Source organism: Eutrigla gurnardus (assembly GCF_963514095.1).
Source record: "Eutrigla gurnardus genome assembly, chromosome: 8".
In the NCBI taxonomy this organism is placed as follows: domain Eukaryota; kingdom Metazoa; phylum Chordata; class Actinopteri; order Perciformes; family Triglidae; genus Eutrigla; species Eutrigla gurnardus.
This window is the reverse complement of record NC_139922.1, coordinates 22,791,231-22,812,094: the sequence shown is the minus strand read 5'-3', so window position 1 is coordinate 22,812,094 and position 20,864 is coordinate 22,791,231. Positions and strand designations below refer to the sequence as shown.

Genomic DNA, 20,864 nt, shown 5'->3' with positions numbered 1-20,864 from the left:
TAATGATCACTTTAAATTTGTTTTTGCTGAGCAGGAAGTGACAGAATTAAAGGAGACAGAACTGTAATATTAGAGCCAAAGTTTGTGGATTCTCCAATGATTTACATTTACATTTAGGTCATTTAGCAGACGCTTTTATCCAAAGCGACTTACAATAAGTACATGATAAGTACATGCTTGTAATGATGTCTTTTTTTTTAATCGTTACAAGCTTGGCCTAAAGCCTGTTTGTAGATCAACAGAGCACACCGCTGAAATGGATGCTTTCTATTTACTCAAGGCTGCCATTATTAACTTCCATATCTGAAGTTTATGACGATGACGTCGGTGAAAGCTCTCTTGTTTGTTTTCAACAGGAACCCTTTTGTTGGCGTTACATGACAGCACTGTCCCCGTCGAATGATACCTGCAGTCATAAGTCATCTGATGAGGCACAGGCTATTGTCTGTGACAAACTCACAAATATGCAGCCACACAATGGCATTATGGAAATGAGTGGATGATCAACTGAAGGAAACATTTCGATAGAAACAATGTGACACACCTGCTTAAATGTGTCAGCAACCACGTGAAGCACCAACAATTCTTGAGTTATTTCTGAACCAAGTGTCCTAACAATCCATAGTTATCATAATATTTCACTCAAACGCCACATCGTCAATCATATTATGGTAAAGTCATTGTCCAAGAACCATGACATATTTGTTCCAAATTATATTCCAATCCATCCAGTACATGTCTTTTAAACTTTATCATCATCCATTCAATAGATTTTAACATATTTCAGTCTGGACTGACAGATAGACATAAAATACAGTTGTGTTATCAATAAACAGAATGCTTGCAACTCAAAATAAACTGGAGTTAGAGTTTCTGAATATTTCTTCTTCTTCTTCTTCTTCTTCTTCTTCTTCTTCTTCTTCTTCTTCTTCTTCTTCTTCTTCTTCTTCTTCTTCTTCAGTGAGTCTGTTGTATACATGTGAAAGACAAAGGGGAACATGACTCAACTTTCCCTCTTATCAGATGCTGTGATCACAACACATTGATGTATCAGAAGTGTGATGTAAGTATTGAATGGAAAAGCTTATGTCACACATGTTGTAATCCATCCAGCAAGAAGGGAATAGCATTATACATATATATATATATATATATATATATATATATATATATATATATATATATATATATATATATATATATATATATATATATATATATGTATGAAAAAGAAAACCTTGCAGCGTGCTTGTGTTATAGACTGAAAAATAAAATTGCATTTCATTGTAAATCTCAAATGCCAAAAGTGAACAAACACGAGGATGGCTTTTTGAGTCACATGGGGTTCATCAAAGCACTTTTTATTATTGGATTCAACTTCAAACGTCACCTAAAAAAATCACCTGCCAAACATCAGCTCTCGGTGCAGCTGTGCTACTTTCTGTTCCTGCTTAGTATCTGGGGAGATACTCTGGCTTTGTTATTTTTTCAGATGTTTCAAGACATTCCAGCTTCCTGAACAAGAATATAAACACATACATACATAGCAAGCATGCATCACACACACATTAGGTTTAAACCTTTATCCTCTATAATAAATACTGAATATTTAAGAAGATATATCATTATTTATGTATTTTGTTTATGAAATGCAATGTGCTCTGTGATTGCAACAGCAGCAGACCAGTGAGTAATACATTTCTCCCTTGCTCGTTCCTTTTTCACATGTTTGTGGTTTTCTCTCTCACACCCTGCTCACAGGGCGGAAACGAAATTAGAGGTTGTGTTGGACAGATGTAAATCGGTTTACCAGTGGTGGTGAAAGTATGCCGAACCTTTAAAAGTAGAAATACCACACTGTTCACACCAACTATTTACAGCATTAAAATGGAATTTACACATTAATCCAAAAACATCACAATAGTAAAAACAAGGAACATTTCACTGCTCTTTTTACTTCATACCCAAAATGCATTTTGCTGAATTCTTACATGTTTTTTTACTTAAATAAGGTTTGAATGCAGGACTTTTACTAGTATGTTCAAGTGTAGTATTACAACGTTTACTGAAATAAACGATCGGTATACTTCTGATGGTATCAAATGAAAACTATAAAGTAAAGTATGTGTATTTAAGTATGTCGATGCAAAATAAATGTAACTGTGTTGACTTCATTTAATCACTGGAGGTGAAATGAAGCCTGTTTGATTTACAGAGCTGCCATGTCACCTGTGTCACGGTGACATCCCAGCTCTGTAAATCAAACAGGCTTTTAATTTCCTGGTGACAACACATGTTAAGAGGATTATCACTAATTTATTTATTCTTTAGTTCCATCTCCATCTTATAAATCTTATATGTTTTCTATACCGCTTCTTATGTGACATGTTCTGATCTGACATGTTTTTGTTTGCTTATTTCTTTTATATTTACATACTGTATATAATCATTAATGTGCTATAGAAATCAACTTCACTCGAACCGAAGAGGTTTAAACTGCGCCTTAACCTGGATAGCTGTGATTGGCTGATCTTGAACCAATCACAAACCGCTGCTCCGACCCTTCCGTACATTCACACCGTGTGATAACGCACACATAGCGGAACACGGTGAGTGTCCTGGGAAGCTTTACCCGTGTGTAAAAAATGTGTAATTTTAAAGCTAATTGTCCAACTGCGTGACTTTGTTACGTTAGTGACTCATCCGTAAATTTAACTAAAAGTGTTTCTGGCTTCACTGTAGCGAAATAATGTTGCTAACTAATAGCGTTAGCTCACAAGCTAGAGTATTCGACTGAGTAGCTAGCTAACACCAGCTAATGACTAACTAACGAGTTGTCGATACAAACACGATTTGTGGTTCAAGTAGTTTAATATTCGATTGTATCTCACTCGCTTTCAGTGTGTTAAGCTGTGCATCCACATGTTGACGGAAACCAAACTAGCGTCTTAAAACACAACCGTTAGCTAGATTAAATTAAGAAAAAAACGGAAGATTTTAAGAGTTCAGTTCATGCTACTGGCTAGCTAACTTGTAGCTAACGGGGTTAGCTAAACAGTTGCGTTAACCGTTATGCGATGTAAAAATGGATTTGAACGTTCGTCAGACACGAACTAACTGTAAACCGTGAGCTCAACGTGTTTCTCGGCGTTTGTTTAACACGGTATTCGTGCTGCACAGCTTGTCGTGTCTTTTCCAGACTAACACGCAAATAACGTTAGCTAGCATCTACCAAACGTTGCTAGCCAGAAGCTAAGATTAGAGTAGAGCTAATCGAGCTGTTTTTTTTTTGTGTCTGCTACTTTTTCATCCTCCGCGTTAAATTCTCATTTAAGGTATGTTGACCCATCAATATTTAGTGTCCTACCGACTTTGACTGGTGATTTTAAAACGTCCTACGGTCACAGTGAATTGCATTGAGAAACTAATAGCCACACCCTTCCTTTCGAAACCAACTAACACCGAGTTACGCTTCAAGTTGTCTCGAAAGTTCATATTTGTTGGTTTTAAATTACAACACTACTCGTTTAACTTGTAATGTCGTATTTTAACCGGAGATACTTTTATTAAAGTTTTTTTTTTAATATAAATAAGAAGTGTTTTTGCCCTTTTGCCCCCTTGTGACTCTGACAAACGTGATACAAGATTTAATTTAATTAATGTGTAGTCTGGCTTGCCATAATTTGAAAGTATGGTTATCAGCAACCTGTCTGTATGTTTTGTTGTTTGTGTGAAAACTTCACCTCTTGACCATGAAGTAGATCCTCATACCACTTAAATTACCAACAAAAAAGTTAACCCTCAAAAGCATCATCATTGGACTGTGAATGATAAAACACTGCACAGCAGAGGATTTATTAATTTATTAATTGAATTGAATTGAATTAAATTATTACAGTTTCATCTAGGTCTGTGATCGAATGTAACCACTTCAATATTTGGTTTAATTCAGGGCCAGGTTCCTGTCTGAGCAGTTTGGAGCGGCGTGTTTATCTGGCTCCCAACGATCCTCAGCACCTGCCCGCTGACATCAGTGTACCTGAGGATCTGCCAGCGCCTCCCTATCCAGATGTAGAGGGAGTTGTCGTCTGCAGCAGCCGTGTACACAGTAGGTTCAGCTGTTTTTTTCTGCATGAATGTGCTTTTTGTGATACTGCACAGAGTGCGTGCAAAGAGCTCATTTGTGTTAGGCTTTGTCCATTTGTAAATTTGGATAGATACATTTTACTAATTGATATGGGATGTGGGATAAAGTGATCATTAGTTGTTAGCAACAATGAGGCACTCGAAACAAAACCAGCAAAAATTCACGAGTAGGCTTGGTGAAGGTTGGCAGCTCAAGTGTTTGATACTTGAAGTTTTGGAGTCCAGACTCATATCTAATCGGGCGAAGGCTTCTTATCTGATGTCGGGGCTTAGATGCAAGTTTTGTGACGCCCACATAAATTTACATTTTATACAAAGTGGATTACTTCCAATTATTTGGCCAACAAATGCATCAAGCACACGTTGGCGTCACCCTTACGTTCACCCCCTCCTCATAATGATTTCAGTGCAGTGGTCATGCATACACCCTCTGATCTCCATTTTCTCTTTGCATGGCGTACTTGAGTAGAGGAGGGTCATTACAATGGCTCTTTGTAGAGAGCCTCATGTGCCTGTCGCACACTGTGGGTTTCTGGTGGTGCTTCATACGTCGTAGTTAGAATTGCAAATGCCGGTCTAGTGCAACAGAGTGGTTCTGTATTGTTTCTCCCAACGTTTGGTAAATGTCCAACAGAGTTAGTATGATTACTAGATTCAAAGAGGTCCGAAAATTACATTCGTGTTACTCCCCCTACCCACAACCGACATTTGTACATCAATTGAAGATTACATTTGCATTTTTTCTGATTATTATAATATCTGTTCTTCACCGTGAAATCAGAATTTAATGAGTTGTTACATATCAAACCCAACAACAATGAAAGGTTTGTTTATCAGCGTTGGGTTTGTGACTTTTCACAGTCGCACATTTTCAATGGTAAAAAAAAAAGTTAAATTGTGGTAGAAAATGACACCACAGACCACATGCATTTAAATGGTGCTGGTGTTATTTATTTTATCATTATTATTATTATTATTATCAGCAAAGTTGTCAAAGATTAACACATTTGAATCCTGGATGCTAACTTGTCTTCGTCCTCGGTTCTTCTGACTCTATTCTAGGCCATGTACGCTGTCTAAACTGTGTCAGGCTGATGGAGTTAATGAAGGGTCACTGCCAGTGGCCTTTCTCCTCTCTATTGTGAGATTTAGTTATTTGCGGCACTGGAACTCTAACCTACTGACTTTTTTTTAGGATCTATAGCCCTTTTCCTATTCCACAGCTCATTATCACATAATATTTTTACATTACATGTTATGGGTCACTTGTTGCAAGTTTATACTTAAAGGGAACTTAATAATTCTTTGATGCCAGTTTTTCTACTGGTTGAAACACCAGTCCGAATCTCTGGAGTTAAAGAGAATGTGTAATTTCCTTTAGCTTTACTTGATTTTTTTTTTTTTTTTATAAAGGCGACGCCCCTGTCGTCATGACAGCTGAAGTCCCATGGTAGTGGGTGGGAAAGAGAGCTCATTTTCTGGCAGAGGAAAGGCATTTTAATCTGCTCATGTCAGTCGTGGTTTTCGTTGTTGTAGACATTGTATTGGCAGTGTTCACTATGACATCAGCTGAGTCGATCAGTTTCACCACTTCAGTTATTGAAGATTGATGAAGTTTATGAGTTTAGTCACTTGCAGCAAAAAAGTATTTGATTTCAAACAGAATCGGAGTACTTTTTATTGGCCATGTATGTCTTTATATACAAGGAATTTGACTCTGGTAAAAGACACAAAATGCTCTGCTTTACCGTTCACGCTGTCCTTTCACAGACCCCTGTGCTGTCCAGTGAAGTTGCCCACCATGCGTGAGTACAAGCTAGTGGTGCTGGGATCAGGAGGCGTGGGAAAATCTGCACTGGTGAGTGATGACTTCTGCTGCACAGACAACTAAGTCAATATTTTTGTTACAGTTTAGTATTAAAATAGTGTTATTGCCATGAATATGATGCAATTTACAATACATTCTAATTTTTTAAACAATAATATACTCTACACTAAAATTGTATAAACTCGCATTCGCCCTAACCAATGTTATTGGCCAATTAGAAGCAGTGTGGCTCTAGCAGTGTCGTGTTAGCATGTTATGCTCGGCTCAAAATGGAAAACGGATTAATGAAACCTGGTGAAGATGGCTTTATAGTTGACAAAGGACTAGGAAACAGATGGTGCTGGGCACGGATAGAAGAACTGGTCTGAGAAATGGATTTGGTTGAAGTAATACAGGCAGTGTGCCAAGTTTTAATTAATAATGACTTGATGTTTGCTTAATTTGTCCATTACAGACAGTCCAATTCGTGCAAGGCATTTTTGTGGAGAAGTACGATCCCACAATAGAAGACTCGTACAGAAAGGTAAGCTTAGAAGCATATTTTACACACTGACCCCAACGTAACTCAGTGATTGGCTGTTTTTAAATGCCTCCAATTGTCTTGTCAGAAATGTGTGTTTTGTTTTTCCCACAACAGCAAGTCGAGGTCGACGGGCAGCAATGTATGCTTGAAATCCTGGACACTGCTGGAACAGTAAGTCAAGTCAGACATGGGCATCAGAAGGAGACACAAGATACATGTGAACATACTGCTGATGACAACGTCTCTCTGTTTTTGGATCTGTAGGAACAGTTCACAGCTATGAGGGACCTGTACATGAAGAATGGCCAAGGTTTTGCTTTGGTGTACTCCATTACAGCGCAGTCGACATTTAATGACCTACAGGACCTCCGAGAGCAGATCCTGCGAGTAAAAGACACAGAGGATGTGAGTATTAAACTACACTGCAAGAAAACAAAGAGATCTCCTGTTAAATTTCATTATTAATTAACAGAGAACAAACATTTGACCCACCGCTGGTCATAAATGTTTAGATACCGTATGAGGTGTTGCAGTATAACACTATTGATGATAACTGGTATATAAAAATATTGATATCATTATCACGTGTGTATTAAGTAAATAAACCAGTGCCTCTTAAATAATTTTATATATACAGTTACACAGACTCTCTCCTCCTCCCTACACTACAATTTCACTGTGATTTATTTGACAAAGAGACGAAATACACAACAAAATAAAAAAAATAATTGGGTGATAGCATCTTAGTATACATTTTCAGACTAAAATATGGATAATAAGACATACATATAGAATGTAAACAAGATTCCATAAAAATAAAGAGGAAAAAATAATATATTCTTTCAAAATAATCAGATCGGACCGCATTATCTTTTTTCCTAATTGTAATACAAGTGACATTTGCCACCAGCTTTCCATAAGACGCCTCCCCAGTATGTGGAGAACCACTTCTCAGTATTAACCTTTTGTCGGTTTCTGTGTATAATCTGCCCGTGTCACCTCTCAGGCTCATCACGCCCTCATTAGAGCCGACTCTGTGGGAAAGAGGGCAGAGCGAATGGGGGGCAGGAACTTTGTGACAGGGTGGAAATGTCAGAGCTGTTAGACGCTATGTGCCACTTCCAGCCTTGGTCTCCTTATCTCCTGATTTAGAGAGAGGACGTGCAGCATGCTGAGTGCAAGCTTTATTTATTCATTGCTTGAACGGTCGCGTGTTTCTCGGTTAAAGGCTCACTTAACATTATGCTTGTATATAAGATCATAAACCCAATAAATCATGCATATTTTTTGTTAATAATGAAAATGGTGTCCACAGTAAGATGTTGCTTTTGAAGTTTGAACCTTTTTCATATTTAATTGATCAGGTTCCAATGATCCTGGTGGGGAACAAATGTGACCTGGAGGACGAGCGTGTGGTTGGCAAGGAGCAGGGTCAGAACCTGGCCCGTCAGTGGAACAACTGTGCCTTTTTAGAGACTTCAGCTAAATCAAAGATCAATGTGAATGAGGTAAGTACGACCACTACGGGGTGTAACACGGTTTGTTTCATACCCCAGTTTATATGTCATGGTCAGTTTGGTACAGTGGGATTAAAAACCCAAACTAATATGGATGTGTTTGATTATTTTGAACAGACATTAGTGAAAAAATCCACATTCACTTACCGGGAAAATGAATAATACCTGAATACAGAAATCTGCATTAATGAACATCAAACTTGAAGTAATGAATAGTAGGGATCGATGGATAGGCTCATGAACATGCACTAAAATCACGCTTGGCTAATAACGAAACACAGAGGGAGACCCACCTCGCTCTCTAGACAGGTAGACATTACTACTTTTGGAGTTGTGATGGAGTGGAGAATTGTTTTCTGGAAGAAAAAAAAATCATATTCTTATGAAGTGGACGTATAACTGCACTGTTCGCTTCTCCCAGTCTTCAAGTGCGACTGCCATTCCATGGGGTATTTCACAGTCGTTTAGATTATTATCGGGAGTTAATTACATTGCACACATATTTTCTGGCCAGAGTGGCTCATTATGTGTGTATGGAGCCTCTAATGTGGAGCAGTGATGTACGCCCCTGTGTGAATGGTGGCGCCCAGTTCCACCGATAAGGAAAGCTTGTTGACTTCTAACAAACACACTCTAACAAAAGGCAGCAGGTCACTACAGGCTCTTAATCTGAAAAGCATCTTTTAATGCTATGAAAATGAAAAATACAAAATAACACGCACTCGTGCATTAGGAGTGTTTCATTTTGTTCCAATTCAGTTGACAGTATTCAAACATTCAAAGCATATTTATATATTCCATTTCATCTAGTGGATTTTGATTACATAAAATACCCCCCTCCCCTTTTTTTAAGAAGAGGTGTATTGATGAAAACGCTCATTTTATTGAGTATATTAAGCGAAAATAAATGTTTTCAACCACAGAAAAATGTGTTATTGGCATCTACCCAACTTTGAATGATTTATATAAAATACATCTGTAAGTATAAACATCCAAATTGTGAATAAATAACCTTAAATAACCATTAATTCTGTGATAATTGAAGCAACGTGCTTTCTTTCGGTAGATTTTCTATGATCTGGTGAGACAGATCAACAGAAAAACGCCGATGGAAAAGAAGAAGACAAAAAAGAGGTCGAATTGCACGCTGCTCTAAAATGCCCACCCACAGCAGCTCCAGGCCAGGTAAGTGGGCGCTGAATCTACTTTTATTTATTTTATTATGAGCTCAGTAAACGGGGTTGAAACCATGACTGATGTCTGTGAAACGATAAAGTCTCATAAAGTAAATATTTTCAGGGGAAACAGAAGAGAGGAACATTCTCTCTACTCCCTTTTTGCCTTGTGGTGCCATCAGTTGTACCACCTTCTGTTTTAATCTGACCTGAATGATAAAAGAATATCTGGGACTAATGACCAGTGTCCAAATTACTGAAAGCTAAATGAAAAAAATTCATATTTTAATTTGATAAGAGATGAATTATGTTTTATTTATCAAGTTGTAAGGCTCACATGGATGTTGTGGCTCCACCTGCTGTTGGAACGTTGGAATTGTAATTCAATATGCCAGCGTATCTTCATGTTCTGGTCCATTCTCTTCAAGTAACACGCTTTTCTAATGTGCTAGACTTTACATTCCCAGCTTCCAGTTGTTTTGGGATTTGTTTACCCAGGTTTATGAATGTAAGAGATTGGTTTACAGTCGAACGTGTTTTTTCCTCAAAAGACAAAAACATGTTTTTCATGCACTGGTCAATTTTGAGATTTGGGGCTCTTCTGCTTTCTAGTCCTTCAGACTAGTTGAGAGAACCTCGTAAAATACTTTTTTTTTACTAAAGCGTCTATTTCCGTCTGTAGATTTCTTCTAAATTCACTAAAAATAAACGTTAGATAATACCTCTCTAAATGCCTCTAGTCGGTTTTTGCCTGGTGGTGCCTCCCAAGATAGGTTAATTATTTTCCAAGCCTGTCCTTTAAGACGTATGATTTTTATTAAGGGGATGAAATTTGCAAAAAAAAAAAAAAAATAGACTCTTCGATAATCCGTCGTCTCATACCATTTGATCTGTAAGTACGTTACAACCTGCGAGGATGTGATATGTTCGCAGAGCTTGTCCGAACTACTGATGGTGACCTTTGGCCACTGAAGTAAATTCACGTCTCCTTAATAGCCGTCTTTATCTCACAAGAGTCTCAAACTGCTGTACCGGCCCCGGGGTCCAGGTCCAACCAACAAGACTGTTTCCAAATGTTCCCCACCCTTTTGAGTATTTATTGTTGCATCTGGCACACAGATGATTTTTCCCCAACCTCATATATTAATTTAATTATTTAAATTTCTTGTAATTCTACAAACTTTTTGCCTAACATTAAGTAACAAAAACATGTAGACCATCAGCGCTCTGATTAACTGTGGCACACCCGGCACTAAAACGTCTCTCTCCCCAACTGATCAAAGTCCAGGCAGCTTCAAGGGTTTAGTTATCATGCAGAGCCGTGTGACGGATGCAAGGAAGAATTCAGGGATCTATGCAGCTTCAGAGTTTACATAGTTCAACTTAATTGATGAAAAACAATCACTGGAGGTTTTTTGAGTTTGAGGCATCTGCTCTGAACTGAGGCTGCTTTTTCTCTGCATGTCCTTCACCATGTTGAATATTTACTCTGACATCATTATTTTCTTTCCTTGCCTCCAGAAACTTGTAATGATTAACTGTTTCCCAGTGGATCGTGCCAGCATTCCAAGTCCTCTCCAGAGCATTTTGAAAAAGGCCGACAGAGATACTTCACCACTCCCAAAATGGCAGGAGACGGCACATACTCTCAAGATACTCTTCTCTGCTTTTTAACAGCGAAGAAATCCACTTTTTTTTTTCTTTTTGTGTATTGTCAGCCTGATGACAACTGTCTTTGTTGTATTTGTTGTTTTTTTTCTTCTCCAAGGTGTCTTTCTTTTTGAAATATCAGTGTGAAAGAAGAGACCATGGTTTTAAATCCATATATGGGAACTAAAATGTTTTATTAAAGTTTAACATCAGTCTTTGGCATATTGTGACGATACGTTTGCAAAGAGAAAACCTGAAATTAAATGTTGGCCTTCTCACACATTTCTGCACTAACGTTGTCAACAAAGATGCATCGTTGTCAATAAGTTACTTGCTCCTACTTACAAGGATGTGTATTGATGAGATAACATCTACCTAAGTGACTTTGTTTTTTATTGAGAGCTGCAAGCCTTCCATATTTCCCATAATATATTCTACTTCCATTTTTGCATAATAAATCTAAGGAAATTAGTATTTTATAGACTGATGGGGGATGGTGCGTTCTGATTTGTGTCTTGAGGCTGAAAATATATTGTACTAAACCAACTCTAATATTGCTGTCACAGATGATTTTCCAGCTTTTATGAATGATTAAATTTTAGTACATTTTCATTATTTTTGTCATGTTTTTTCCCCATAATGTATTTTCCTACGTGGTGGTATCATTGTTTGGCAAAAAAATATTTTAAGTTCAACGCGTGTGTGCTGAGGTATGAACACTGTAGATGGTTTTATACATCGTGTGTTTTATTCACAGCACATAACCGTGATGAGAGGATCAATACCTCCGACAAGCTTCGAGTATAGCTGTAGCGTTTCCTGTTGGCAGAAATGACAGCCTAAGCCACAAGTCACAAGAGTTTTAGTCGAGGAGTTGGCTCCGGCAGAGGAGAGCGGAAGCACACAGAAAGAGGAAGCCTCAGACGTGGAGGCAGCAAAAGCAGAATGGAAACCGATCAGATCCGCTTGAGGCAAGTGAAGACGGATGACGCCCACTCAGCTGATCCACCTCGATGAGGGTGAGACACAAAGGCCTCTTTTAGCTGTCGTAACACTTGACGGCAAATATAACTTTGTGGTTACATGACTGAAAGTAAAGAGCTAAGATTTATCTATAGACATGTTCCAATTGCATCATGTGGCTTTAAACTTGAACTTAGGAGTGATGGAAAGTACAATTCCAGATACTAGTATTTAAGTTAAGTTTAGGTCTCTCACAAAGTCATTGCTTTGAGTATTTCCATTTTGTAACATGAAGTGTATATCACACTATCTGATAGCAATTGTTATACACTAACATTATTTATATTATTTGCATAAAAATACATACAAGCTTATAAAATACAATTAAACCAGTAGTTCCCAACTAATTTGCTTGTGACCCCCAGGTGAAAACTTAACTTGGAAACTCCAAGTATATTGGTAGTTTACCTATCTACTCACATGAATTAATTTAGAAAAATAATTGTATGGTACAAAGGTGAAATTCTCACAAAAAAACAAAGAAAAAAAGTAATGAAAACAAATTTGTTTATCTGAGTTTTTTCTTATTTTACCCAGTGAACCATCTTGGCACCTCTGTGATCTTGTGACCTTCACGAGGGGATCTGACCCCTAAAACTGGCTCCACTTCAACCTGCAGAAACTAAAGTCTACAGTCACACTGATGCAGCGGTATCTAACAATGTAATATAGAATAACATATCTGTCACAGAGCCATTTTTCTAAGTGCTTATGGTGCTGCCAAGGGCATTTTGCTGATAATGCTGATTTTACTTAAATGGGTTGTGAATACAGAATATTTCCTTATAGTATATTTTCGATTGTTTGACTAACTGTACTTGTTGTTTTACTGAAGTAAAGCGTCTAAGTTACTTCTTCCACCACTGGGTACAACTTGAACGAGATGATTTCTGACCCCGACTTAAAGGGACGCATGTGTCAACCCTCTGGAAGACTCCTCATGTACCAGCTGGAGACGCATCTCAAATCCCCAGACTGGACCTGCCTCATTTACATCGTTTCAATTAAACATGTATTTCCCTGTATTATTACCGCTGATTGATGATGCTTCCCACCTACCCTGGCCCTCCTCCCTGGCTCCTTTCCCCTCCCTCTCTCCCACACGCATGCAGACCGACAGGCTACGCGACCCCCCTCCCCCCCGCTTCCATCATTTTCCCATCTCTTACTCATTCTCTTCCCTACAACAAACATGGCCGCGAAATCTGATGGTGCTGCCGTCTCTCTACGAAACGAAATCCCAACGGAGTGTCCCCCCAGGTCGGACCCGCGGCCTCCCCAGCACCGTGCTGCCCGGCAGCGCTACTCCCTCCCTGACTGCTGCTGGACGCTGTGCGCCCTTTTGGTGTTCTTCTCGGACGGGGCCTCAGACCTGTGGCTGGCCGCAGACTACTACCTAAGAAGGTACTACTGGTGCTTTGCACTGACTCTGGTCTTTGTGATAATCCCGTCCGTGGTCGTGCAAGTGCTGAGCTTCCGATGGTTCGCCTACGATTTCTCGGAGAGCGTCGAGAGCGGCACGGCCGCGGCCGCCGTGGTGGCGGCGTCGGGCGCGGAGGAAAGCGACTTCAGCACCAAGGACAGCGGCGAGCGGGGCGCTGGCCGCTCCGCCGAGGCCGGGGTGCTGTCAGGGCCGGGCACCGGGGGAGGAGCCCGGGGCTGCTGCAGAGCCTTCATGTGGCTCTTCCAGGCCATCATTCACATCTTTCAGCTGGCACAGGTCTGGAGGTAAGTGTACATAACGGGCTGTGAGAGGAGGGGAAACTACACGTTCTGCCTTTGTGTGTGTGTGTGTGTGTGTGTGTGTGTGTGTGTGTGTGTGTGTGTGTGTGTGTGGGCGCGCTTGCGTTTCCCAAAGCCCAGCATCTCTGCCTGTAGCTAAACGCTTATGAGGCGTAATCATTCAGAGAGAACTGTGGCCAAAATGCCAGAATGTCTTTTTGTATTCTGTATTGTTTGACGTGTCTCCAGCTCAGAAGGGGAGAATTCGACCCCACCCCCACCCCCACCCTCCTGACGCGCTTTTAGGTCAATCATGTCCCGAGAAATTCATCAACTCATCCACACCGAATCGCCTTATATAGACAAAAATAAAACATGCATTTGTCCTGAGGAGTTTGGGCAAGATCCTGACTGCTAGAAAAATAAATTGTCTTAAATGTCATGGGAGTTGCTTTCTATTTGCAGTGATATGTGCTGTTTAGTGTATTTTCATATCTTAGCCTGGGGCTCTAGCTCTTAAAATCCATACTCTCAAATCTCACAGCATTTTTCAGATTCAGTCTGTTCCTCCCAGCAGGAACCCAAACATGTTTAATTACCAAGCACAGTCTGAGACTAAAAACAAACCAGTGTACACCTTCCTCTCATGTGCATGGTGGGCTATAGTAGGTCTGTGGGTCAGCTACTCAGTCAGTGATGGCAAGGCAGTGTCCAAGCTTAGAGCACTCTGATAGGGTTTGACAGGCTTGAACTGCTGCCAGGACGGGAGTAGGCATCCAGCTGGACTTCGGTGGGAGGAGCGTTGGACAAAACGTGACGATATTCAAAGACAAGTTGTGTTTTATAGACTTAAGATCTTATAGAGGGACAAATGATGTGTCGTGATGATGCAAATCAATTGTTTGATTTATCTATAGGCCTTCATAATCACCCTGTCTGTGTCTTTCTTTGTGGTCACTCTCTTCCTGCCTCTTTAGACGGCCCTATGGGTAATATATATTGATTCCTTATTTCCTCCTGGAGATTTGATTGATGTGTGTGTGTGTGTGTGTGGGAGGGAGAGAGGGAGAGTGTGTGTGCGCGTCCAGGAGCACATTAAACCATTGTGGCGGCAGAGAATTACCGGTAATGCCATTAAAGCTGTTGTGTGTGCTCCGTTCATTGCAGCTGCTCTCAGACAAGCGTGTCTGCACATTAAGAGGATTACCGCTGTGTGTTTTACCCTCAGCTGTTAACTCAGGAATGATCCGTCACTGATACACTGTTAGGCAGGTGAACCCGGATCAATTTGGGCCGGCTACAAGAATTAAATGTCAGCGCACAAGCGATAGGATATGGGGGTCGTGTTACAGACCGAATGTGTGCCGTGAGACTCTGTCTTTGTGCGTCCTCCTGAGTCTTTGACCCTCATTACGGCACGTATGCTCGATTCTCTCAGTGTGTTACGTCCCAAGGCGCGCTTTGTGTGCCAGGAAGCTGAACAGAAAAGGGTTACACTAACTCCCTTGTGGTTCACTGGGCTTGTTGACATAGGGCTCCTCAGACCCTTTACCCTGAAGCAATTACTGACACATTTATAGCGTCAGTCGTCCACGGCTACCAACACTCTTGATCCAACCGTCAGGTGGCTGTGTTGGTATAAAGATAATGATTTTCACTGTGTATTTGTATGGCACAAATATATGTCACCATTTGTGCAGAATTATGTTTGCACGGTGCAGTAGGTGAAAGCGTGTGTCTACAACATGATGTGTGTTTGTTGTACAAGGTCATTATAGAACAAGCTGAGATGGGGGGTGGTACTATACAAGCTCAGGAGTTCAACAAGGGATTTATAGGCGAGCTCCCCCCCCTCTAACCTTCAATCTGAAGACTAGATTGAGAGCATTTATTTTTATTTCTCATATTTTCGCTTTTTCTGCAGCTGTCTGATTTTATTTGAAGAGAGATCGCAGACAAGCTCTGCACGCACCCCCCCTCCGATGCCTGTACTAAATTTAAAACCACAGAGCTGCTTAGTTCAATTTCAGTCGAGCTGAAATCCCGGAGGAGCAGGCGGCCAGGCTCCCAGAGTTTGGAATAATGAGTTATGACTTCTGAGAGTCTGTGTTTGATGTCCAAAAGTTTTTTTTGAAGCACAGCATTTACACCTCATCTGTCTCAATGCACTGATGGAAGTAACTGAACTCCTTCTGCCTCCGACACGCAGGTATGTCCACGCCCTGTATTTGGGTGTGCAGAGCCGCTGGCACCGAGACCCTGTGCGGCGTCACTACTACTGGCGCATGATGTTTGAGAGCGCTGATATCAGCATGCTGCGTCTGCTCGAGTCCTTCCTGAAGAGCGCCCCTCAGCTGGTGCTGCAGCTCAGCATCATGATCCAGGCCAGTCAGGTGCTGCCCCTTCAGGGTGAGTGTCCCCAAATGGTTAATCACTACATTAGTCGATCACATGTCCACATGTCCACGCTGTGCTCGATGAGTCGAGTCAAATCCCCACAGAGCAGAGAAATGTGTATTCTTGCTGTGCTAAATGGTGAGACAGTTACCCCCCCAGAGCCATTTCCATCCTGTTCTCTTCCTTAATCCCTCTCTTCCCTCTGTCTCTCCAGGACTGTCAGCCTCTGCCTCGCTGATATCCCTCGCCTGGATGGTCGCCTCCTATCAGAAAGTCCTGAGGGACTCCCGAGATGATAAGCTACCCATGACTTACACGGCCGTCATAGTTCAGATTCTGTGGCACCTGTTTACCATCGGCGCCCGCACTCTGGCCTTCGCCCTGTTTGCCTCCGTGTTCCAGCTCTACTTTGGCATCTTCATCGTGGCCCACTGGTGCATCATGACCTTTTGGATAATTCAAGGCGAGACGGACTTCTGCATGTCCAAATGGGAAGAGATTATCTATAACATGATGGTGGGCATTGTGTATGTTTTCTGCTGGTTCAGTGTGAGAGAGGGGCGCACTCGTTGCAGGATGCTCATCTACAGCCTGACTGTGTTCGTCGAGAATGTGGCCCTCACCACTGCCTGGTATTTGTACCGCGGCCATCGTACCTCAGACTTCTACGCCGTCATCATGGTGTGCGTCGTGGCAAGCAGCTATGCTCTGGGCACCTTTTTCATGTTTGTGTACTACTGTCTGCTGCACCCCGACGGCCCGATCTCAGGGTGGGGTTACATCGTAGAGAAGGAGGTGCCCGTGGAGTCGCTGGCCTCCCCAGCAACCAGCCTCCCCCCTGACGTGGTGAGCAGCCCCCCAAGGACCCTTCAGAGAACTAAAGGGTCAGAGAGAGAGCAGGGGTCTGGGATAGATGGAGATGTGTTTCAGGTACGACCACCTCGAGGAGCTCAGGCCCCGGTGCCCAACCTCACACCCAGGACAGAGGGGCCTGTCATCCGAATAGACTTGCCCAGGAAGAAGTACCCCGCCTGGGACGCTCACTTCATCGACCGCCGACTGCGCAAAACCATCCTGGTGCTGGAAAGCGCCGCCCCGGTCACGCCAAGGATTCAGTACCGCTGTCTGGGCACACCCAAAGAAGTGATGGAGTATGAGACCACCGTGTGATGTGCCGGAGGTGCTGTAACTCCGCTTCGCTGCCGCGTGGACACCCTGCCTTAAATAAAATGGCAGGCGGATGACTCTCACTGAGCAGTCTGTTTCAGCTCCACGCCTACTTGATTCCTCCTGTACTGTCGGGCAGTGGAGACAAACAAAGGTGTGAGAGTGTGGCGTCTTTCTTTTTCGAACAAAAGGCAAAGTGCTGTGATGTTGACTAATGATGGTGCATATTTCCGTTCCTGTATCGTTTCTCAGGCTAGAGTGTGGTACAGGAAGAGGTCGACGTTAGCCGTTCCAGTGAAGTTAGAGAGAAGCACAGGCGGAGGAGTGGAGCTAATTATCAATCAGAGGCATAAAGTCCTCCTCAGTAATGGTGCTTCAGCATATCCTCTCGAAGCGGTGGACAACAGAGACGAGCCTTCAACATGCATGAATATTTATGGCAGCCACGACTGAACAAGATGTAAAAGAGTGAGAGGCAATTATAGAGGGTGAACTCGCACTGTCATTCTGAACAGAATCTACAAATAACACATCACGGGCACTGATGATCATAATCCTAATTTTCCATAGCTAATCACTCATGTTGAAGGGTCCTCTGAAAAAAGCTGCTTCAGATCTGAAGGGCAGTTCAAAAAGCAACATTTGAGTTGAATGTACAAACAGTTGAAAATGTGATTATTTGTGACGAGGCTTCGAGCATCTCCGGGCTGTTAGTGGGATTTACAACATTCCTGTGGTTCTATATTCGTTTTTATTTAGGTAAGCTAGAACAAAAAAGAAATAAAGAAAAAAAAGAGAAGAGATTTGTGTGTGTTTACAAGGAATCTGTTGTTTTCGGGACACGCCATCACCATTATTCCAATGAGATGCACCTTCATTCAGAATGTGTGTGTAATGAAAAATAGCTACATTAGGTTTTACACTTCCAAGATGTGTTCTTCTGATATGACAGTTGTATTTTCATACTGCAACCGTCTTACACGGCAACGGGACTCATTTCCATGTAAATTAAACTGTATAATGAAGAGGAAGCTACAAAGAGACAGCACTGTCTATAGTAATACTGTATCCATACGTTGTTGTCTGAATAATGTAGAGAAAAAAATTAGCTGCAGACTCCAGACTCGGAATAGCTTTGATATTATTGATGGTACAGGCATGTGGTTCTGTTGTAACACTTTAATTTTACAGGTCCGTAATTTCCATATGATTTTCTTCAAACTTTACGAAAATGTCCTAATTTTCCTAAAAAAGAAATATATATACGGTATAAATTTGAGGGAAAAAACAGACAAAGAATTTGAGTTTTGAATTTCCACAGGATTTTCCGACAAAGAACTGTTTATATTTAAACCCAACCATAATGTATTCATCGTCACGAATAATGGGAACATTATTCTTCATATATGATGTAGAGTCGATGTCACACAAGCTTAGCATTTTGGGAATTATTTGATATTTATTTAAATATAATAAGTGCTAAATTTCAGGAACCTTTTGACATTATTAAGAATTTAGGGTCCTGTAAAATAAAGTGTTGCTGTACATTATTTTATCAGGGTTGTTTTTCTATAGAGTAGTCACAAGAGGGATCATTTCTGAACTGTGTGTGTGTGTGTGTGTGTGTGTGTGTTTCCGTGTGTTTGCGTGTATGTGTGTGTGTGAGCTCACACACCAGCATGTGTATGGGTGTATGTGAGGGAGGGGAGTCCTGCGATGTGCATTTAAATTAATTGGAAATTGTGTCACTGAGATGAGACAGTTTTGTTATAAACACTGTCAGTCAGCTCAGCTTTCCCCAGATGGCACCGAAATAAATAAATAATAGCCCACTGAGCACCGTGACCAGCCCTGTTGCAGTGGCAAACGAAAAAAAAAGCCTGAGAGGCTTCAATTATGGTGCTAACTGTTTGAGTCCATCACGTAACAACCACACCGTGTACCATAAAATGAACTCGTGCGGTGGGAGTTTGGGGCGAGGCTGTACCTCAAAACACAAACGCAAAGCTAGAATCAAAAAGCCTTAAACTGGTCGTGCCAGACGGTTGCTGTTCAGAGCAAGAAAAGATTAACAAGGTGAAGACAATTTCATTATGTTGTTGTTGCTGAAATAAAGAGCAATGTGTTTACCTGACTTAACCGTAAGTTATTTTTTCCCCCACAGAAACACGACACTTGACAACACAGCAGATAGACAGAGAGAGATAATTCAAGAGATTTGTAGCCATGTTGCTAGCATGGCTAAAAAAAAGCTAAAAATTAAACATTTAATTTATTTATTTTTAGTATTTCATTTGCTGTAAATTGACGCTCTCTACAAAATGGAAAAGATGCCAGGTATAATTTGAGTGGTAAATTCAAAATGATCCCTACTTTTTATTATAAACAATCAAATATAGTCTTAAAATGTATTTATAAATTGATTGAATTCATAAACTCAAAATACATTTGTAATGTGTATGTAATGGTTGAATCTTAACTCCCTTTCATGTTCATACATTTTCAGAAATATTACCATGGACATAACTTTAAAGATCAATCAATAGAGAGATTGATTGATTGATTGATTGTTCTGATTAGATTGAGACTAAATCCCATTTCTGTGTTGCAGTTGACCAACGGATCAATGGATTAGCAGCTTTGAACTTCAAAGAACAAAGGTCAGTGGCCGCTCGACAGACGGACCTTTGCTGTAACACTAAATTCACGCTTTGAGATGCCCTTATAATTGTATTTAAATTGTAAATTATTTCTATCTGTCTATTCTATTGATCTCTTCCCCTCAGGAGATGCAAAAGCTTTCACAGTTTCTCTCTCAGACAAATAGACTCAAGCTTCATGTTTGCAAGTCAATGGGGTGTGAAGGCAAAATGTAAATGTTGTGCAAACTGGCCTATTATATCCTATTGCTGCAGTAAAATGAGAGAACAAGTAGGACTGGTTCACAGTTGCTACATAGAAACCCGTTGCTAGTTTCTCAAAGGGAAAACAGCATGTTACTCAGACTTGAGCATTTCTCAATTGATTACCAAAACAACATATACATACATTAATCATACATACATCGTCTGCATCAAACTCCCCCCAAAAGAAAACATACACAACCTGGCAACCCAAAATCGTTTTGTTTTGAATGGATTCTGACTTTTCTATCAAGCATTAGCAAACGATTGTATTAAACATCAATAAATTAATTAGTTACTGCTTATAACCCCTTTATAATTTATTATCAGCCTTAGACATTAGATTTGAATTTAGAAAACGTTTGAGAGACAAAAAAAGGCTTTATATAATAAATAATATATAATAAAATAAAGTTTAGGCGTATGATTTAGCCTATTTATTAATAGATTACTAGCATTATTTATAACTGCGGTATTACCAATTAGATAGCATTGGCCGAAAGAATTGCTTGCAACATGGCAACCTATCATCATATATAAAAATATAAAAGAGAGAAAAAACAGTTTGTTATACGTTTTTACAGACACTTATTAAATTCAAGCTCTGTGAGCTCAGTTTATATACATAGAAATGAATAAGCAGTCAAATTTAATTGGTGAATACTTCCTTTGTTTCCAGAGCTCCTCCCACTACTATACTACCACCAATCAACTGCGAGTAAGATACATAATTTACATTATAACCAATCAGAGCTCAGAGGGGCGGAGCGAGCGCCGTGGTGCCGGTCTCTCGTTGCCTTCGCGTTCAACGGC

At 40.6% G+C, this 20,864-nt stretch overlaps 2 protein-coding genes across 2 annotated transcripts; both read left to right on the top strand.

Annotated features, from left to right (window-relative positions):
* The first annotated feature begins 2,572 nt into the window (after window positions 1–2,572).
* LOC311016967 (ras-related protein Rap-1A) lies at window positions 2,573–11,451 on the top strand. Its single transcript, XM_084015021.1, has 9 exons — window positions 2,573–2,609; window positions 3,953–4,108; window positions 5,917–6,004; window positions 6,429–6,497; window positions 6,612–6,668; window positions 6,762–6,902; window positions 7,862–8,005; window positions 9,081–9,199; window positions 10,711–11,451. Exons 3-8 carry the CDS (start codon window positions 5,948–5,950, stop codon window positions 9,168–9,170), a joined length of 558 nt encoding a protein of 185 aa, XP_083871147.1. The 5' UTR covers window positions 2,573–2,609; window positions 3,953–4,108; window positions 5,917–5,947; the 3' UTR covers window positions 9,171–9,199; window positions 10,711–11,451.
* Window positions 11,452–12,952: 1,501 nt separating this feature from the next.
* Window positions 12,953–19,276, top strand: xkr7a (XK related 7a). The gene is made up of 3 exons (XM_084015008.1): window positions 12,953–13,590; window positions 15,794–15,993; window positions 16,196–19,276. Exons 1-3 carry the CDS (start codon window positions 13,055–13,057, stop codon window positions 17,149–17,151), a joined length of 1,692 nt encoding a protein of 563 aa, XP_083871134.1. The 5' UTR covers window positions 12,953–13,054; the 3' UTR covers window positions 17,152–19,276.
* The last annotated feature ends 1,588 nt before the right edge of the window (window positions 19,277–20,864 follow it).